The sequence below is a fragment of the Colossoma macropomum genome, unplaced genomic scaffold (genome assembly GCF_904425465.1).
Source record: "Colossoma macropomum unplaced genomic scaffold, Colossoma_macropomum, whole genome shotgun sequence".
Taxonomy (NCBI): Eukaryota; Metazoa; Chordata; class Actinopteri; order Characiformes; family Serrasalmidae; genus Colossoma; species Colossoma macropomum.
In genome coordinates, this window is record NW_023494805.1 from 6,601,239 (window position 1) to 6,617,932 (window position 16,694).

Sequence of the window (16,694 nt, forward strand, 5' to 3'; positions counted from 1 at the left end):
TGTATGTAGTATCAAAATGGGTTCCACGGTTGTGAGAAGTCAGAACCTTTTTGGTCCTACACAGACCATTTTAAAATGGTTATGTGACTTGGTCATGTTATGTGTTTTAGGTGGTGCTACACAGAACCAATTAAAAAGGTTCTTCAACAGTTCTTTAGTAAAAGCAATGTTCTTTAAAGATTACCCATCATAGTGAAGAACAATTTAGCCACGCAAAGAACCCTTTATGCATTGAAACGGTGTGAAGAAACTTGAAGAACAGTTTTGAGTGTGGTATCAAACTGCATGGGTGGAGTTATAAGGGGTCTAGATGTAAAGATGTTAGCCCCCCAGTGTTCTAGATGAAGTTCTGTATTTCAGACATGAAGGTCCCATTCAGAACCCTCGAATTTTCACTACGAATGTTCTATTTAGACAATGAATGCTCTGTTTATAATTCAGAAGCGCAGAAGAACAATGCAGAACGTTCTTTACAGCAGAATAAATGTTCCAGATATTCCAGTTAAAAAACTGTCATTTCAGACACGTTCAAAACGTTCCTGTTTAGAACTGGAACACGAGCGTTCTGTCTATGTTAGAATGTTCTATGTTCAGAGCAGCGGCGCTGAGCCTGAGTGAGGGTCAATGGGGGACAGAGGGCTGACTGACCGTCTCTCTCTCTCTGATTCTGAGTGAGGGTCAATGGGGGACAGAGAGCTGACTGACCCTCTCTCTCTCTCTCTCTCTCTCTCTCTCTCTCGGAGCCTGAGTAAGGATCAGTGGGGGAGAGAGGGAGCTGAGTGACCGTCTCTCTCTCTCTCTGTCTCTCTCTGAGCCTGAGTGAGGGTCAGTGGGGGACAGAGGGCTGACTGACCATCTCTTTCTCTCTGAGTCTGAGTGAGGGTCAGTGGGGGACAGTGGGCTGGCTGACCCTTTCTCTCTCTCGCTGAGTCTGAGTGAGGGTCAGTGGGGGACAGCGGGCAGACTGACCCTTTCTCTCTCTCTCTCTCTGAGTCTGAGTGAGGGTCAGTGGGGGACAGAGGGCTGACTGACCGTCTCTCTCTTTCTCTCTGAGCCTGAGTGAGGGTCAGTGGGGGAGAGAGAGCTGACTGACTGTCTCTCTCTCTCTCTCTGAGTCTGAGTGAGGGTCAGTGGGGGACAGTGGGCTGACTGACCCTTTCTCTCTCTCTCTGAGTCTGAGTGAGGGTCAGTGGGGGACAGAGGGCTGACTGACCGTCTCTCTCTTTCTCTCTGAGCCTGAGTGAGGGTCAGTGGGGGACAGAGGGCTGACTGAGGGGCAGGTCATGCAGTTCGGGGTGGGTTTGTGTCTCAGTGCTGGGGGCTGCTGTCAGTGTGCGGGCGCTCGTCCTCCGAGGAGCACTCAGAGGAGTTGTACAGGTACGAGTCTCCCTCCTCCGCCTCACTGTCTCTAAAGTCCCGGATTCTGTTACTTTTCGTTGCCTCCGCTTTCTGAAACTCCCTCTCCGCCCCTCCTGCTGCTCCTCCTGCTCCTCCGCTGCTGCTCTCATCTGCTGTTTTAGAGCCCTTCTGCTTCTCCTCCTGCGCGGCCTGCTCTTTAGCTTTCTTACTGCGCTTCCACTTCATGCGTCTGTTCTGGAACCAGATTTTTACCTGAAAAGGAAGGACAAACATTTGAGCCTTTATTGAGAACTGCCTGGACCAAACACTAAAAATACCCACTTAAAAGTGAGACTGGACGATTGGATGGTAAGTAAACTGCCTGCTGCAGTATCTACAAAGCATGTGTACATAAACAATACATAATAGTTTTAATCAACAGACAATAGTAGTTATGGTTTTGTGTAAATTTTAATCAGATTAGCTTTGTTGTTACAAAGAAACATTTTTTTTAAACTCTATGAATTTACAAAACCATTTCCAAAAAAAGTTTGATAAAAACAGAATGCAATGTTATGCAAATCATTAAAACCCTATATTTAATTGAAAAAAGTACAAAGACAGCAATGTTGAAACTGAAAAATGTTATTGTTTTTAGAAAAATATACGCCCATTGAGTTTGATGCCAGCAGCATGCTTAAAAAAATTTGGGACAGGATCAAAAACACCTGTTGGTTAATTGACAACAGATCAGTAACATGATTAGGCATAAAAGAGCATCCCAGAGAGGCGGAGTCTTTCAGAAGTATAGAGGGAGGAATTCACCACTCTGTGAAAGACTAAACAGACAATTAAATTAAATTAAAAAAAAATCTTTCTCAACATAAAATAGTAAAGGACTTCATGATTTCATCTACAGTACATAATATCATTAAAAGATTCAGAGAATCTGGAGAAATCTCTGTATGTAAGGCCAAAAACCAGTTTTTGCTGGTCGTGATCTTTGGGCCCTCAGGCAGCACTGCATTAAAAACAGACATGATTCTGTAGTGGAAATCACTGCATGGACTTAGAAACACTTCTGAAAACCACTGTCTGTGAAAACAGTTCATCACTGCATCCAGAAATGCAAGTTTAAAAAAATCTACTATGCAAACAAGAAACCATACATAAACAGGATGCAGAAACACTGCCACCTTCTCTGGGCCTGAGCTAATTTAAAATGGACTGAGGTGAGTGGAAAAGTGTCCTGTGGTCTGATGAATCAAAATAGGAAATTCTTTTCGGAAATCATGGATACCGGGCTAAAGAGGAGAAGAACCCATCCAGTTTGTTGTCAGCCAGCATCAGTGATGGTATGGGATGCATTAAGGCACTTGGCATGGGTGATGTGCACATCTGTAAAGGCCCCATTGATGCCGAGCGATATATCCAGGTTTTAGCAACATATGCTGCCATCCAGATGACGTCTTTTTCAGGAAAGGCCTTCATTATTTCAGGAACACAATGTCAAACCATATTCTGCGTGTTTCATAGCAGCATGGCTACAAAGTACAAGAGTCCAGGTGCTAAACTGACCTGCCTGCAGTCCAGATCTGTCACCCATTAAAACATTTGGTGCATTATGAAATGAAAAATACGACAAATATGCCCCCGAACTGTTGAGCAGCTGAAATACTTTATCAAGCAAGAACGGGAAAACATTTCACTATAAAAACTACAGCAGTGTCTCAGTGGTAAAGCCCAGTGGTAAACATGCCCCCGTCCCAACTTTTTTGGAACGTGTTGTTGGCATCAAATTCAAATATATTTTTCAAAAAACTAAAAAAAATGTCTCAGTTTCAACATTTGATATGTTGTCTTTGTACTATTGCAATTAAATATTGGGTTTACAGTGATTTGCACATCATTGCATTCTACTTTTATTTACATTTTGCACAGCGTCCCAACTTTTTTGGAAATGGGGTTGGAATATATGTGGTGACATGACATTAAATAGCGTCTCATATTTATGTGCACTTTGAGCAACACTGGAAATTTTTCATTTTGTTTTGAAAATAAACAAAAGTAGTCTTATTAATGTATCAATTCTGTTCACTACATATTCACATGTACCACTGGATACATTTTGTGTAGATTTTGAAGTTTAAAGTTTAAAATTTGATTTTTGTGTAAATTTGTTCTTTTTTTGTTACATGCTAAACCAGGTCATAGAAGGGTGAACACTAAGACAAATCCCGTTAGCTGATTATAATATAAAATTGTGGGTACCGAGGATGTTTATTTATTTCTTAGTTATTAATATATATTTGTGGGTTATGCGTTCATCTAATGTGTACATTTTCAGTGGACTGTCCTGAGTACTTGGGCCACATCCTGCCTTGTGGTCTGAAGCCCCTGGCAGTCAGAGGAACACTGTCCCTGCTGGACCAGTCAGTGATGCCTCCGTGTGTGTGTATGTGTGTGTGTGTGTGTGTGAGTGTGTGTGTGTGTGAGTACCTGTGTCTCAGTAAGCATGAGCGCTGTGGCCACCTCGAAGCGTTTGGGGCGAGACAGGTACTTGTTGAGTTTAAACTGATGCTCGAGCTCCAGCAGCTGCTGACTGGTGAAGGCTGTTCGAGGCCGCCGACATTTTCCCAACAGATTAGACTGAGGCTGAGCTAAAACACACAAACATACACACAGTAGATTAGACTGAGGCTGAGCTAAAACACACAAACATACACACAGTAGATTAGACTGAGGCTGAGCTAAAACACACAAACATACACACACACAGTAGATTAGACTGAGGCTGAGCTAAAACACACAAACATACACACACACAGTAGATTAGACTGAGACTGAGCTAAAACACACAAACATACACACACAGTAGATTAGACTGAGACTGAGCTATAACACACAAACACACACAGTAGATTAGACTGAGACTGAGCTATAATATACAAATACATAGCAGATTAGACTGAGACTGAGCTGCAACACATAGCAGGTTAGACTGAGACTGAGCTATAACACAGCAGATTAGACTGAGACTGAGCTATAACACAGCAGATTAGACTGAGACTGAGCTGCAACACACAGCAGGTTAGACCGAGACTGAGTTGTAACCCAGCAGATTAGACTGAGACTGAGCTATAACACAGCAGATTAGACTGAGACTGAGCTATAACACAGCAGATTAGACTGAGACTGAGCTATAACACAACAGATTAGACCGAGACTGAGCTGCAACACACAGCAGGTTGGACTGAGACTGAGCTATAACACACAGCAGATTAGACTGAGACTGAGCTATAACACACACACAGTAGATTAGACTGAGGCTGAGCTAAAACACAAACACACACACAGTAGATTAGACTGAGACTGAGCTATAACACACAAACACACACAGTAGATTAGACTGAGACTGAGCTATAACACACAAACACACACAGCAGATTAGACTGAGACTGAGTTATAATATACAAATACACAGCAGATTAGACTGAGACTGAGCTATAATATACAAATACACAGCAGATTAGACTGAGACTGAGCTATAATATACAAATACACGGCAGATTAGACTGAGACTGAGCTGTAACACAGCAGATTAGACTGAGACTGAGCTGTAACACAGCAGATTAGACTGAGACTGAGCTGTAACACAGCAGATTAGACTGAGACTGAGCTATAACACACAGCAGGGAAATGCAATTGTTCTTTTTAGAAGCATAAGTTCTGTATGGAACCATTTGCATGCTTAAATGGTTCTTTTCAGGGTGAAATCGTTCTTTAGATTGATGGAGAATATGTTGTACATGGTTCTATATAGCACCATAAAAGGTTCTTCTATTGTTATGATGTTATTATTAGTAAAGGCAATGGTTCTATTTAGAACCACTAGTTATGTATAGAACCTTTTGCATGCTTAAATGGCTCTTTTTATAGTAAAATTGTTCTTCAGATTGATAGAGAATATGTTATATATGGGGTTCTATACAGCACCAAAAATCGTTCTGCTATTGTTAAAAGCTTGATATCATAACAATGTCAAGCTTCTAACATCATAATAGAACCCTTTTTAGTTCTATATAGCACCATTTTCAGAAAAGGGACCATATACAATGCATCCCTCATCAATCTAAAGAACCATTTCACTATACAGAGAACCCTTTAATCATGAAAAAAGTTCTTTCAGTGTTCATGGCTCAATAAAGAACCACTGTCGTTATTAAAGAACCCTTAAAGAACCATCTTTTTTAAGAGTGTAGAACAGTGGTCAGTGAGATCTGCAGTAGCTGAGCGTCTCTGGCCGCCACATGCTGAGAGCCTCTAAACCTGCAGCAGAGAAACCTCTCTCTGTGTGTGTGTGTGTGTGTGTGGGTGTGTGTGTGTGTGTGGAACAGAGAGACAGTGTGTTACAGAGCAAACACACCCCCTTCACACACTCCCTCCACTTTCTCTCTCCATTATCCCTCCATTTAAACTGCTCTCTGAAAAACAGACAGACTCTCCTCTCCAAACCTCAGTGAAGACCTGAGTCCCTAAACTCCTCCTCCATCTGCCCTTTCTACTCCAGCTCTTCCTCTCTTCTTCATCCTCTCTCTCTCTCTCTCTCTCTGATCTCTCTCTCTCTCTCTCTCTCTGATCTCTCTCTGATATCTCTCTCTCTCTCTCTCTCTCTCTCTCTCTCTCTCTCTCTCTCTAATCTGACCTTTTAACTGGACTGAGTGTTCAGGCTGATGAAGTCTTGCTGGTTTGGTCTTCATCTCTGATTTAAACTTATTATTTTTTTTATTTTCCTGCTAATTTTAGAGCACGGTTTCTATTGATCTGCTGAATAGAGCATATTGGAAAATAATAAAACATCAAATATAAAATGTGCCATAACTTTTGCACAGGCCATTTCCCCCTAATATGTTAAACTCGGTAAATAAACAGTAGTTGTGTATTACAGTGTGCAGCGGTGTGTCTCTGTAGAGGGCGTGTCCACTAATTTACACTCCGAAATAAGTACATTTAAATCAGTAAAGGAAGGGGATTTGACCAGGGGTGCTCAGACTTTTGCACGCGATGCTGTTTTTGCATGTGATCATGCTGCAAAAATCTGAAAATTAATTAGATTTCTTAGCCAGATGTTAATTTAGTAGCTTTATATATATATATATATATATACATATGTATATATATATATATATATATATATATATATATACATATATATATATATATATATATATATATAATACATATGTATATATACACAGCTGGCTAGTTTACAAGAAACGTGCTGATCGCGTGCTGATAAATAGATAAATGCACAATTACTGTTTAACGGGGAGAAAAAGATAAAAGTTTAGATTTTTGTATTTTATGTTTGTTTTTTTCTCCAGTGTGTCAAACTAAAACCAAACCATTTCATTTCTATTCATTTTTGTAGAATTTTTGCACTAAAATTTTTACAAATTGCCCACACTTCTGCATACGACTGAATATATATATATATATATATATATATATATATATATATATATATTTTCAGTCGTATGCAAAAGTGTGGGCAATTTGGAAAATTTTTTAGTAAATTTAAAAAATCAAACATAAAATTCAAAAATCTAAACTTTTATTATTATTTTTCCTCTGACGTGTTAAACTCGTGATCACGCTGTGTTGTTTTAAAAATATAATAAAATTATATATATATAATGGGTATAACCGACAAATTTAGTGTACAACTTCTATTTTTTCGAGACATAAGAATGGATATGAATAAAGCGGTTTGGTTTAGTTTGCCACACTGGGGGAAAATAAAACAGGAAATATAAATTTTTCTCCGGTGTGTAAATTCAGTGAATAATCAGTGATTGTGTGTTACAGTGTGCAGCGGCGTGTCTCTGTAGAGGAAGTGTTTCACTTATTCACACTCAGAAAATCAACAACACCACGGACTATGACTGAGGGTGCGCAAACTTCTGCATGCGGCGGTTAGTGAATCTCCGCGGTTGTGTTTTATATGAATTGAATCCGGTTATACAGATTTCTGAGCTCTGTCTCTCAGCTCGGCCTGATCGGGTTAGTCCGTGTCTGTCTCTTTACTGCAGAGCTCAAACACGCACACACACACACGCATATATACACACACACACACACTCACACACACACACACGCCGTTCTACAGTCCTGTGTATCGATATTGGTGACAGTTATGATTTTATTGGGTTTGAACCGAATAAATAAGCAGCTGAGGATCAACGCGGTTCAGTTCAGTTAAAGCCGGATCACCGGAAGGAACATCATTAAAGAAAATTAACCAAGACAGCGGCTTTGAAGGCGTTTTGGGATGAAAAATTAAAATATTACAATTTACAAAATGTAAAATATTTAATCATACACTCTACTGTACACGCACCTTAAACATTACAGATTAGATGAACATGTTTAAAAACTCTCTAAAAAACCCAAATCTCTAAAACTGTACCTTCCACAGATTCAATAATAACCATTCCTGACCAGCTCACACAATAAAAAAGAGGCAAATATTAAATATTAAATATTATAGTAATAACAAACTCTCAGTGTGGAATATAAGTGTTAATATTAAATATTAAATCAATTACTAATAAACTCAGTGTGGAATATAACTGTAAATATTACATTTTAAAGTAATTAATAATAAACTCTCAGTGTGGAATATAAGTGTTAATATTAAATATTAAATCAATTACTAATAAACTCAGTGTGGTATATAACTGTAAGTATTAAATATTTAATTACTAATAAACTCAGTGTGGTATATAACTGTAGATATTAAACAATGAATTACTAATAAACCCAGTGTGAAGTATAACAATTATATCAGTGTGGAATATAAATGTAAATATTAAATATTTAATTACTAATAAACTCAGTGTGGTATATAACTGTAAATATCAAATTCATAAATTAATTATTTCACGGAATTAATACATTCATAAATAAGCTTACAGTGCGGAGTATAACTGTAAATAGTAAACATTAAATTAATTAATAATAAACTCACAGTGAGGAGTATAACTGTAAATACTAAATCAATAACATGCATTAAATTGTTTAATAATAAACTCAGTGTGGAGCAAATTTTAAATTAAATAATAATAACTATATAGTGAAGAATATAACTGTAAATATTAAATATTATATTGATTTTAAAACTCACAATGCGGCGTATGAATATACATATTAAATTTCAACATTAATTAATAATTAACTTAAAAAATAATTAAAATAATAATAAAGGTATAACTGTAAATATTAAATAATTATAATAATAATAAACTCACTGCAGATTAGAACTATAATATTAAATTGATTAATAATAAACTGAAAATAAAAATGAAGCAATATAAACTGTTAATATCAAATTAAGTTTGTTATTGATTAATTTATTAATATCAGTTCATTATTAAATTAGTTAGTAATAGATTTTTAATAACAATTAATCGATATTAAATTGGTGATAATGATTAATCAGCAATATATTGACCGCGCAAAAAAACTAATATTCAATTATTTTATAATAAAACGTGACTTTAAACTAATCAATAACAAACTGTTACTCTTAGATTAATCAATAATAAACTGTTAATATTAAACTAATCGATAATGAACTGATGATATCAGATTAATCGATGATGTACTCACAGTGCAGCTCCGCCAGTTTGATGCTCGCGCTGTTGATGCGCAGCCACTGCTCCAGCTGCAGGGAGCTCGCGCTCAGCTTCAGCGCCTCCGCGGGGTACGCGTGCGGGTAGGATAGCGCCGCGTGCTGCCCCACCGCCCCCATCTGACCCATCTGCCCCAGCGCGGGGTAACCGAAGCCGGCGTGCCCGAAGACGCTCCCACCCGCCCCGCCGCCGTGCACGCGCACCCCGGCCAGGCCCGCCAGCGCCGGAGGCGGCGCGTCCAGGAAGGCGGATGGGTGCGCGCGAACGGGCGGCGGCGGGGACGGCGGGTCAGTTCCGCCGCGCGGCGCGAGCAGCGCATCGATACGGAAACTTTTAGACTTCTCCATCAGAGAGAGACACACAGAGTGTGTGTGTGTGTGTGAGGTGTGTGAGAGAGTGTGTGAGCAGCGCGCGCTCCGCTCTGTCCTTCAGCGCCGCTTGCGCTCAGGTTTGTGTCCCAGCCGCGCGGCCGCTGATTGGTGGAGATCCGCACGGGGAGGTGTGTGTGTGTGTGTGTGTTTGTGTGTGTGTGTGTGTGTGTGTGTGTGTGTGTGTGACGGGGGCAGGTGAGTGTTTTGCCCTCCGCGTGAAGGTGGGTCACTCCCACCGGGTGAGCAGAGAACAGTGAGGCCAGATCGCATTTACATACAGTGTAATACAGTCTTTATTATAGTCTACTACAGTCTGCATTACAGTCTCATACAGTCTGTATTGCAGACTTATTCAATCTTTATCACAGTCTAATTCAGTCTGTATTATTGTCTAATACAGTCTGTATTACAGTCTAATTCAATCTATATTACCGTCTAATACAGTCCGTATTATAGTCTAATTCACTCTGTATTACAGTCTAATACAGTCTGTATTACGTTCTAATTAAGTCTTTATTACAGTCTAATTCAATCTGTATTACAGTCCAATACGGTCTGTATTACATCTAATGCAGTTCGTATTACAGTTTAATTCAGTGTGTAATACAATCAAATACAGTCTGTATTACAGTGTATCACAGCTTAATACAGTTTATGGTTTAATATATTTAAATTTTATACGGTTGAATACAATCTAATACAGTCTAATACAGTCTGTGTTACAGTTTCATATAGTGTAGTACAGTTTAATGTAGTCTAATGTGGTTTAAAACGGTTTAATACGATTGAATATAATCTAATACAGTTTAAAATAGGCTGAATTTTTACAGTTTGCTACAGCTTAATACGGTTTAATGTAGTCTAATGTGTTTTACGGTTTAATACAGTTTAATAAAGTTTAATACGGTTTAATACGGTTTGGTGTCTGTTAAATATGGTTTATTATGGTTTAATACAGTTTAATGTAGTCTAATGTGTTTTTATGGTTTAATACGGTTTAATAAGGTTTAATAAGGTTTAATACGGTTTGTGTCTGTTAAATATGGTTTATTATGGTTTAATACAGTTTAATAAGGTTTAATACGGTTTAATACGGTTTGTGTCTGTTAAATATGGTTTATTATGGTTTAATACAGTTTAATGTAGTCTAATATGTTTTTTATGGTTTAATACAGTTTAATGTAGTCTAATATGTTTTTTATGGTTTACTACAGTTTAATAAGGTTTAATACGGTTTAATACGGTTTGTGTCTGTTAAATATGGTTTATTATGGTTTAATACAGTTTAATAAGGTTTAATACGGTTTATGTCTGTTAAATATGGTTTGTTACGGTTTAATACAGGTTAATATGGTTTAATACGGTTTAATACTGTTTATGTGAACGTGTGTGTGTGTGGTGTGTGTGTGTGGTGTGTGTGTGTGATGGGTGTGTTGTTCTGTGCTGGGCTGTAGGTTTGGTCGGGTGGGTTTGGGGTCTGTCATGAGTGCGGACTGTGTGGTCAGAGGTGGCCTGTCCGCTGTTACGGCCGCTCGCGCGCTGAGAGGCGGCGGATCTCCTGCTGCCTGACCAATAAAGAGCCTTTAGCTTGGCAGCGCTACGGTTCCCGCGTCTTCTTCACTGACTACTCAGTGTAATGCTTTATTATAGAAGCTATTAACTACGTAATGTGTCATTTCTATAATAATTAATGTATTATCTACATTTTTATAGAAAATAATGAATTTATTTTAGATGAATTTAGTTGTTAGGAATGAATTTAGTAAATAAATAAATAAATAAATAAATAAATAAATAAATAAAGTGAGCAGAGAAGTTGCTGATGTTCTCTGAGCAATGGACTGACCACCCCAGGGTCCAGACCTCAACATCACTGAATGTGTTTGATTACTTCAGAAAATCATCAACCAAATTCCGAGACTGAACTTTGGAGGTGTGTCTGCAGATTTACCTGAGAAACTGGAAGTGAGTCTCCTGAAAAGAATGGAACCTGGAAAAAAGGTAAAGAGCGACTCACTCAGCGCTTAAGTTGAGGCTTCTGTGTGGTTCTCTGTTGTGTTCTCTGTTTTACTGAGACGCTGTAAAACAAATAACCTCAATTTCAAGCCCGTTTTGACTGGAAAAAAGATGGTTCTTCACGGGTCCTTTAGTAAAGAAAACTGTGCTATATAGAACCATGAACACTCAGAGAACCATTGGCATGCTTTAATGGTTCTTTGCAGGGTGAAATCGTTCTTCAGATTGGTGGAGAACGTGTTGTATTTGGTTATATAATGTCATATAATAATTTTATATTGTGTTATATTACATTAGATGGTTTTATATGGAACCTTTTTGAAAGGGGATCTGCTATTTTAACAATGCCAAGCTTGTAACAATAACAGAACCCTTTTTGGTGCTATATGGAACCATATATAGCACATCCTCCTTAAATCTCAAGAACCGCTTCACCATGGAAAGAACCCTTAAATCATGCAAATGGTTCTTTGAGTGTTCATAGTTCTATACAGAACCATTGCGCTTACTAAAGAACCCTTGGTTCTATAAGCTCCAAATGGATCTATAAAGCACCAAAAGGGTTCTTCAACTGTTACAAGCTTGGCACCATAGCAATAGCAGATCCCTTTTCAAAAAGATTCCATATAAAACCACATAATATAATAGTATAATATAATATAATATAATATAATATAATATAATATAATATATAATCAAACTCAACACATTCTCCATCCATCTAAAGAACCATTTCATCATGCAAAGAACCATTATATCATGCAAAGTGTTCTTTGAGTCTTCTTGGTTCTATATAGAACCACTGAGCTTACTCAAGATCCCTTGGTTCTATAAGCTTCACATGGTTTTATGAAGCACCAAAAAGGGTTCTTCTTCTCTTATAAGCTTGACAAAGGGATCCTTGAATGTTCATGGTTCTATTTAGAGCCATTTTATTTACTAAAGAACCCTTGAAGAACCCTCACTTTAAGTACGCAGGTCCAGTACATTCAGTCAGAGAACATAATCTCCTGTAACAGCACCTCACTGTCCCAGTGTAGCTTTGAATTCAGTGTTTATTTATTCTCTTTTAAATCTGATGTTTATAAACGTGTTTTATTATTTAATCCTCACACTGATTACCATCTGCTACAGAATAGACTTTAAGGTGCTATAACTGCTCTATATATGGTTTATTGTTGCAGGAGCAGCATATTATATATATATATAATATATATATATATATATATATATATATATATATATATATATATATATGTGTGTGTTGCAGGGAGCAGAACTCTCAGATCATTAGATATATATGCTGTAAAATGGTTCGTCAGTTCAACCTAACGAAAAGCTACGTCATGGTAACAAGCAATTGTAGGAGCCCTGCTGGTGACATCCCATATAAATAAAAATAATGCGTGGCCACGCCGTATTAACGCGTAGGAATGAGATCATTAAGTCACTAAGTGTTTGGGAACGAGATCATGTCTTATAAAGCCGTGTTCAAGGCGTATTTATCTCATTCCCACGCCTTACTAAGTTGTGGCTACGCATGAGGATCTCATTCTCATGTTTTACTAAGTCGTGGACACAACTTAATTATCTCGCCCCCACGCCTTTGTTAAATCGTGGCCGCGCATTTTTTTTATTTACACGGGATGCCATCAGCAGGGCTCCGTACGGTTGAACCAGGTTTATTCAACTCAAATATTGTTGATCAATTCGGATTGAATAAAATCGATTCAATTTCTTGTTACCCACATAAAGTATTTTGAGGTTGAGCCATTTTACTGTGCTGCTCTTAAATGGGCCCAGTGGACAGAAGAGCCCCGACACTGGACACTGTAAATCCAGGTTTAAAACGTTTCTATATGAGCAGCTTTCAACTCATTTTAAACACGGTTAGCTCTACTGCACTTTGGGCCACTTTATAATCTGAATTTAGTTTCAAATCCATTTTTAATTGAATGATTTGAATTAAAAGTGGTTTTAATGAAAGATTTATTTCTTCTCTTTTAAGTCTGATGTTTATAATCGTGTTTTAATTGTTGTTAAATCTTAAATCCCCACACTTGCTGCCAGTCTGTTACAGAGCTGACTTTAAGGTGCTGATATATGTCGATATAAAATATCGCTGCTGTGAACAAAACCTCGGATCTCCGTTTCTTCGTTCATCTCTTCGTTTTTCAGTTCTTTGCATATTTTGAAAGTGCCTGTTGTTCTTTACATTGTATGTAAATTTCATGATGAATGGACCAACAGAAACGGCCCAAAATTACTTGGAAAAAAGTCTGGTTCCATTGACTTACATTAAAAGTAAAGTAGGTTTTTTCCTTCTCCTGTAAAGTTCTAATTTTTGGAGACACGAGGTTTTGTTCCGACAGCAGCGATAATTATATTATATTATATTATATTATATTACATTATATTATATTATATTATAGAGAAAATAGTTTGTACAGCACGTACCAGTGACTCGCTGAAAGGATCAGTTTGTTGTTGGAATATTCCGTGTTTATTTTCTTTCTTTTTGTTTTTGTTGTTTATAATCGTTCATTATGTTTTATTGTTCAGTTTTAAGTTGTACTGTTTTATTTTATTTTATATATATATATATATTTTTTCAATAAAGAATATTTTAAAAATATATTTTTTATTTCGTATATTTCATGTTTATTTATTTATTTACATTTATTATTTTATTTACTCTCCTCCTGAATCATCGCTGAATCTTCATCTTTAACCGTGAACAGATACAGGCGCGTGCAAAAGTTTGTACACCCCTTTCAAATCACATGTATTTGTCAGTTTTCTGGTAAAGTTAGCGAACACATCCTCTACAGAGACACACTGCTGCACATTTGAATACACAAACACGGTTTATTTACTGGATTTAACATGTTAGAAAAAAATTAAAATATAATATGTGCCGTTACTTTTGAACAAGCCACGTTTTATGTTCTTCCTTTTCAGTGAATAACCAGTAATTATGTATTCAAATATGCAGACGTTTCTCTGTAGAGGATGTGTTCACTTATTTACACTCATCAACACCGCGTCATTTGAAAGGGAGTGCTCGAACTTTTTCACACGACTGTATACAGCTAAAAATGAAATGAAATGTTAATGCAGATGTTTCAGCTCGATTACAGCGACACTGAACAGTCGTCACTCATCAAATAGAAGTGAAAGTGTTTCTTTAGGCTCAAATTTGGGCGAATAAGACGAATGTGATTAGTCGCGATTACCTACAATAATGCGATTAATCGCGATTAATTATCATTGTATCATCGTATCTGCGCTCTGTAGACGAAGCGTTAATGACACGCGCGGCATTTAGAAGATGAGATTGCAATAAACCTGTGTGTGTGTGTGTGTGTGTGTGTGTGTGTGTGTGTGTGTGTGTTTCTCTGTAATCAGCCTCTTTAAGCTAATGGAGGAAGAGGGCAGAGCCTGAATTACTGACACCCCGCTGCCCTTAACCTGTCCAACCAATAAAGCGGATTAGTTTTGCCTCTATCCATCAGCTGAGCGCCCTCGCGGGACGCTTATTTGCTCAGGGGAAATCAACAAGTCCCCCTGAGCTTCAGGCCTAAAGGATCAGGGTTTAATTGAGCAGCAGAGATGATATCATGAGCGATTAAAGGAGTAATAGCTGAGCGCAGCAGCTCATCCAGGCAGAGAGAAGCGCTGAGAGACACCGGACTTCCGATCTCATCACTACCGTCCAGCAAAGACTGCTTAGATTACACACTGAGAGGAGAGGAGAGAAGAGGAGCGGAGAGGAGAGGAAAGGAGAGGAGAGAAAAAAAGAAAAGAAAAAAGAAAAGGAAAAAGAAAAAGACATCAAAAGAAAAGAAAAAGACGTTTAAAGAGAAGAGAAGAGAGGAGACAAAAAAGAGAAGAATATAATATAATGTGAGAAATGCAAAGAAGATAATAAGAAGAGAAGAGAAGAGAAGAAGAAAGGTGGACAGAGAAGAGAAGACAAGAGAAGACAAGACGAGAAGAGAAGAGAAGAGAAGAGAAGAGAAGAGAAGAGAAGAGAAGAGAAAAAGGTGGAAATAGAAGAGAAGAGAAAATAAGAGAATGCTATAATGTAATGTAATATAATATAATAAAATACAATACAACATAATATGAGAAAAGAAGAGATAAAAGAAAAGAAGAGAAGAGAGAAGTAAAACAGAGGAGAGGAGAGGAGAGGAGAAGAAAAGATAAAAGAAAAGAAGATAACAACATAAGGCATGGAAAGAGAAGAGAAGGGAAGAGAAGAGAAAAGAAGAGAAGAGAAGAGAGAAGAAAAGAGAGGAGAGGAGAGGAGAAGAGAAGAAAAGAAAAGATAAAAGAAAAGAAGATAACAACATAAGGCATGGAAAGAGAAGAGAAGAGAAGAGAAGAGAAGAGAAGAGAAGAGAAGAGAAGAGAAGAAGGTGGAAATAAAAGAGAAGAGAAAATAAGAGAATACTATGATGTAATGTAATATAATATAATAAAATACAATACAACATAATATGAGAAAAGTAAAGAAAAGATAAAAGAAAAGAAGAGAAGAGAAGAGAAGAGAGAAAAGAAGAGAAGAGAGGAGAAGAGAAGAGAAGAGAAAAGAAGAGAAGAGAAGAGAAGAGAGGAGAAGAGAAAAGAAGAGAAGAGAGGAGAAGAGAAGAGACGAGAAGAGAAGAGAAGAGAAGAGAAGAGAAGAGAAGAGAAGAGAGGAGTTAAGATGTAGTGAAATCTCGAAACCTGCAGGATGAGTTACCAGACAAAACAGAAGGAGAAGAATATAAACAGGGTACCTGTGTATTGTTTTGCAGTGAGCAGTCAGTAATGAGTTACAACCCATTTTGGTACATAAAAGCACACAAACATTATAAGGGGACCTCAAGGTAAAAAATAAATAAAAGAATGTAGGATTTGGACCCTTTGAGCAAAATCCAGTGACCTGGTGGTCTCATAATGCTGGTATTATTAAACTCCCACGGTGAATGAGCACAGTGTAAAAACCCAGATTACAGAATCTGGACAGCAGTGCTGAATCTAACTGGACAGGAGAGGAAAGTGATGCTAACAAAACGTCTAAATCATTTTCTTTACAGCGTGTCGCGCTCTGAGCTCCGACGCATCAGCCCGCCGCCTTTGTCCCCTTCCTGGGTTTTAATTTCATTAAAGGGCCGCATGAATATTTCTATTAAAGGGGGCCATGAAATATGAAGCCGTTTAACACTGGCCCGCGCCGACCGGGCCCGGAGATTTATGGCTCTTTTTCATCACATCAGGAGAGGGTAGA

The 16,694-nt window shown here is 37.8% G+C and overlaps 1 protein-coding gene across 1 annotated transcript; it reads right to left on the reverse strand.

The window, feature by feature from the left end:
* Positions 1–837: 837 nt before the first annotated feature.
* Positions 838–9,379, reverse strand: mnx1 (motor neuron and pancreas homeobox 1). The gene is made up of 3 exons (XM_036596978.1): positions 9,010–9,379; positions 3,838–3,998; positions 838–1,611 (listed from the first exon to the last, which is right to left on the reverse strand). Exons 1-3 carry the CDS (start codon positions 9,377–9,379, stop codon positions 1,309–1,311), a joined length of 834 nt encoding a protein of 277 aa, XP_036452871.1. The 3' UTR covers positions 838–1,308.
* Positions 9,380–16,694: the final 7,315 nt, after the last annotated feature.

Coding starts and splice junctions, on each gene's coding strand:
- mnx1 (XM_036596978.1), bottom strand. CDS start 9,379: ATGGAGAAGTCTAAAAGTTTCCGTATCGATGCGCTGCTCGCGCCGCGC. Junction 3,999..9,009: donor CAAACTGGCGGAGCTGCACT/GTGAGTACATCA, acceptor TGTGTGTTTTAG/CTCAGCCTCAGTCTAATCTG. Junction 1,612..3,837: donor TCATGCTTACTGAGACACAG/GTACTCACACAC, acceptor CTTCCTTTTCAG/GTAAAAATCTGGTTCCAGAA.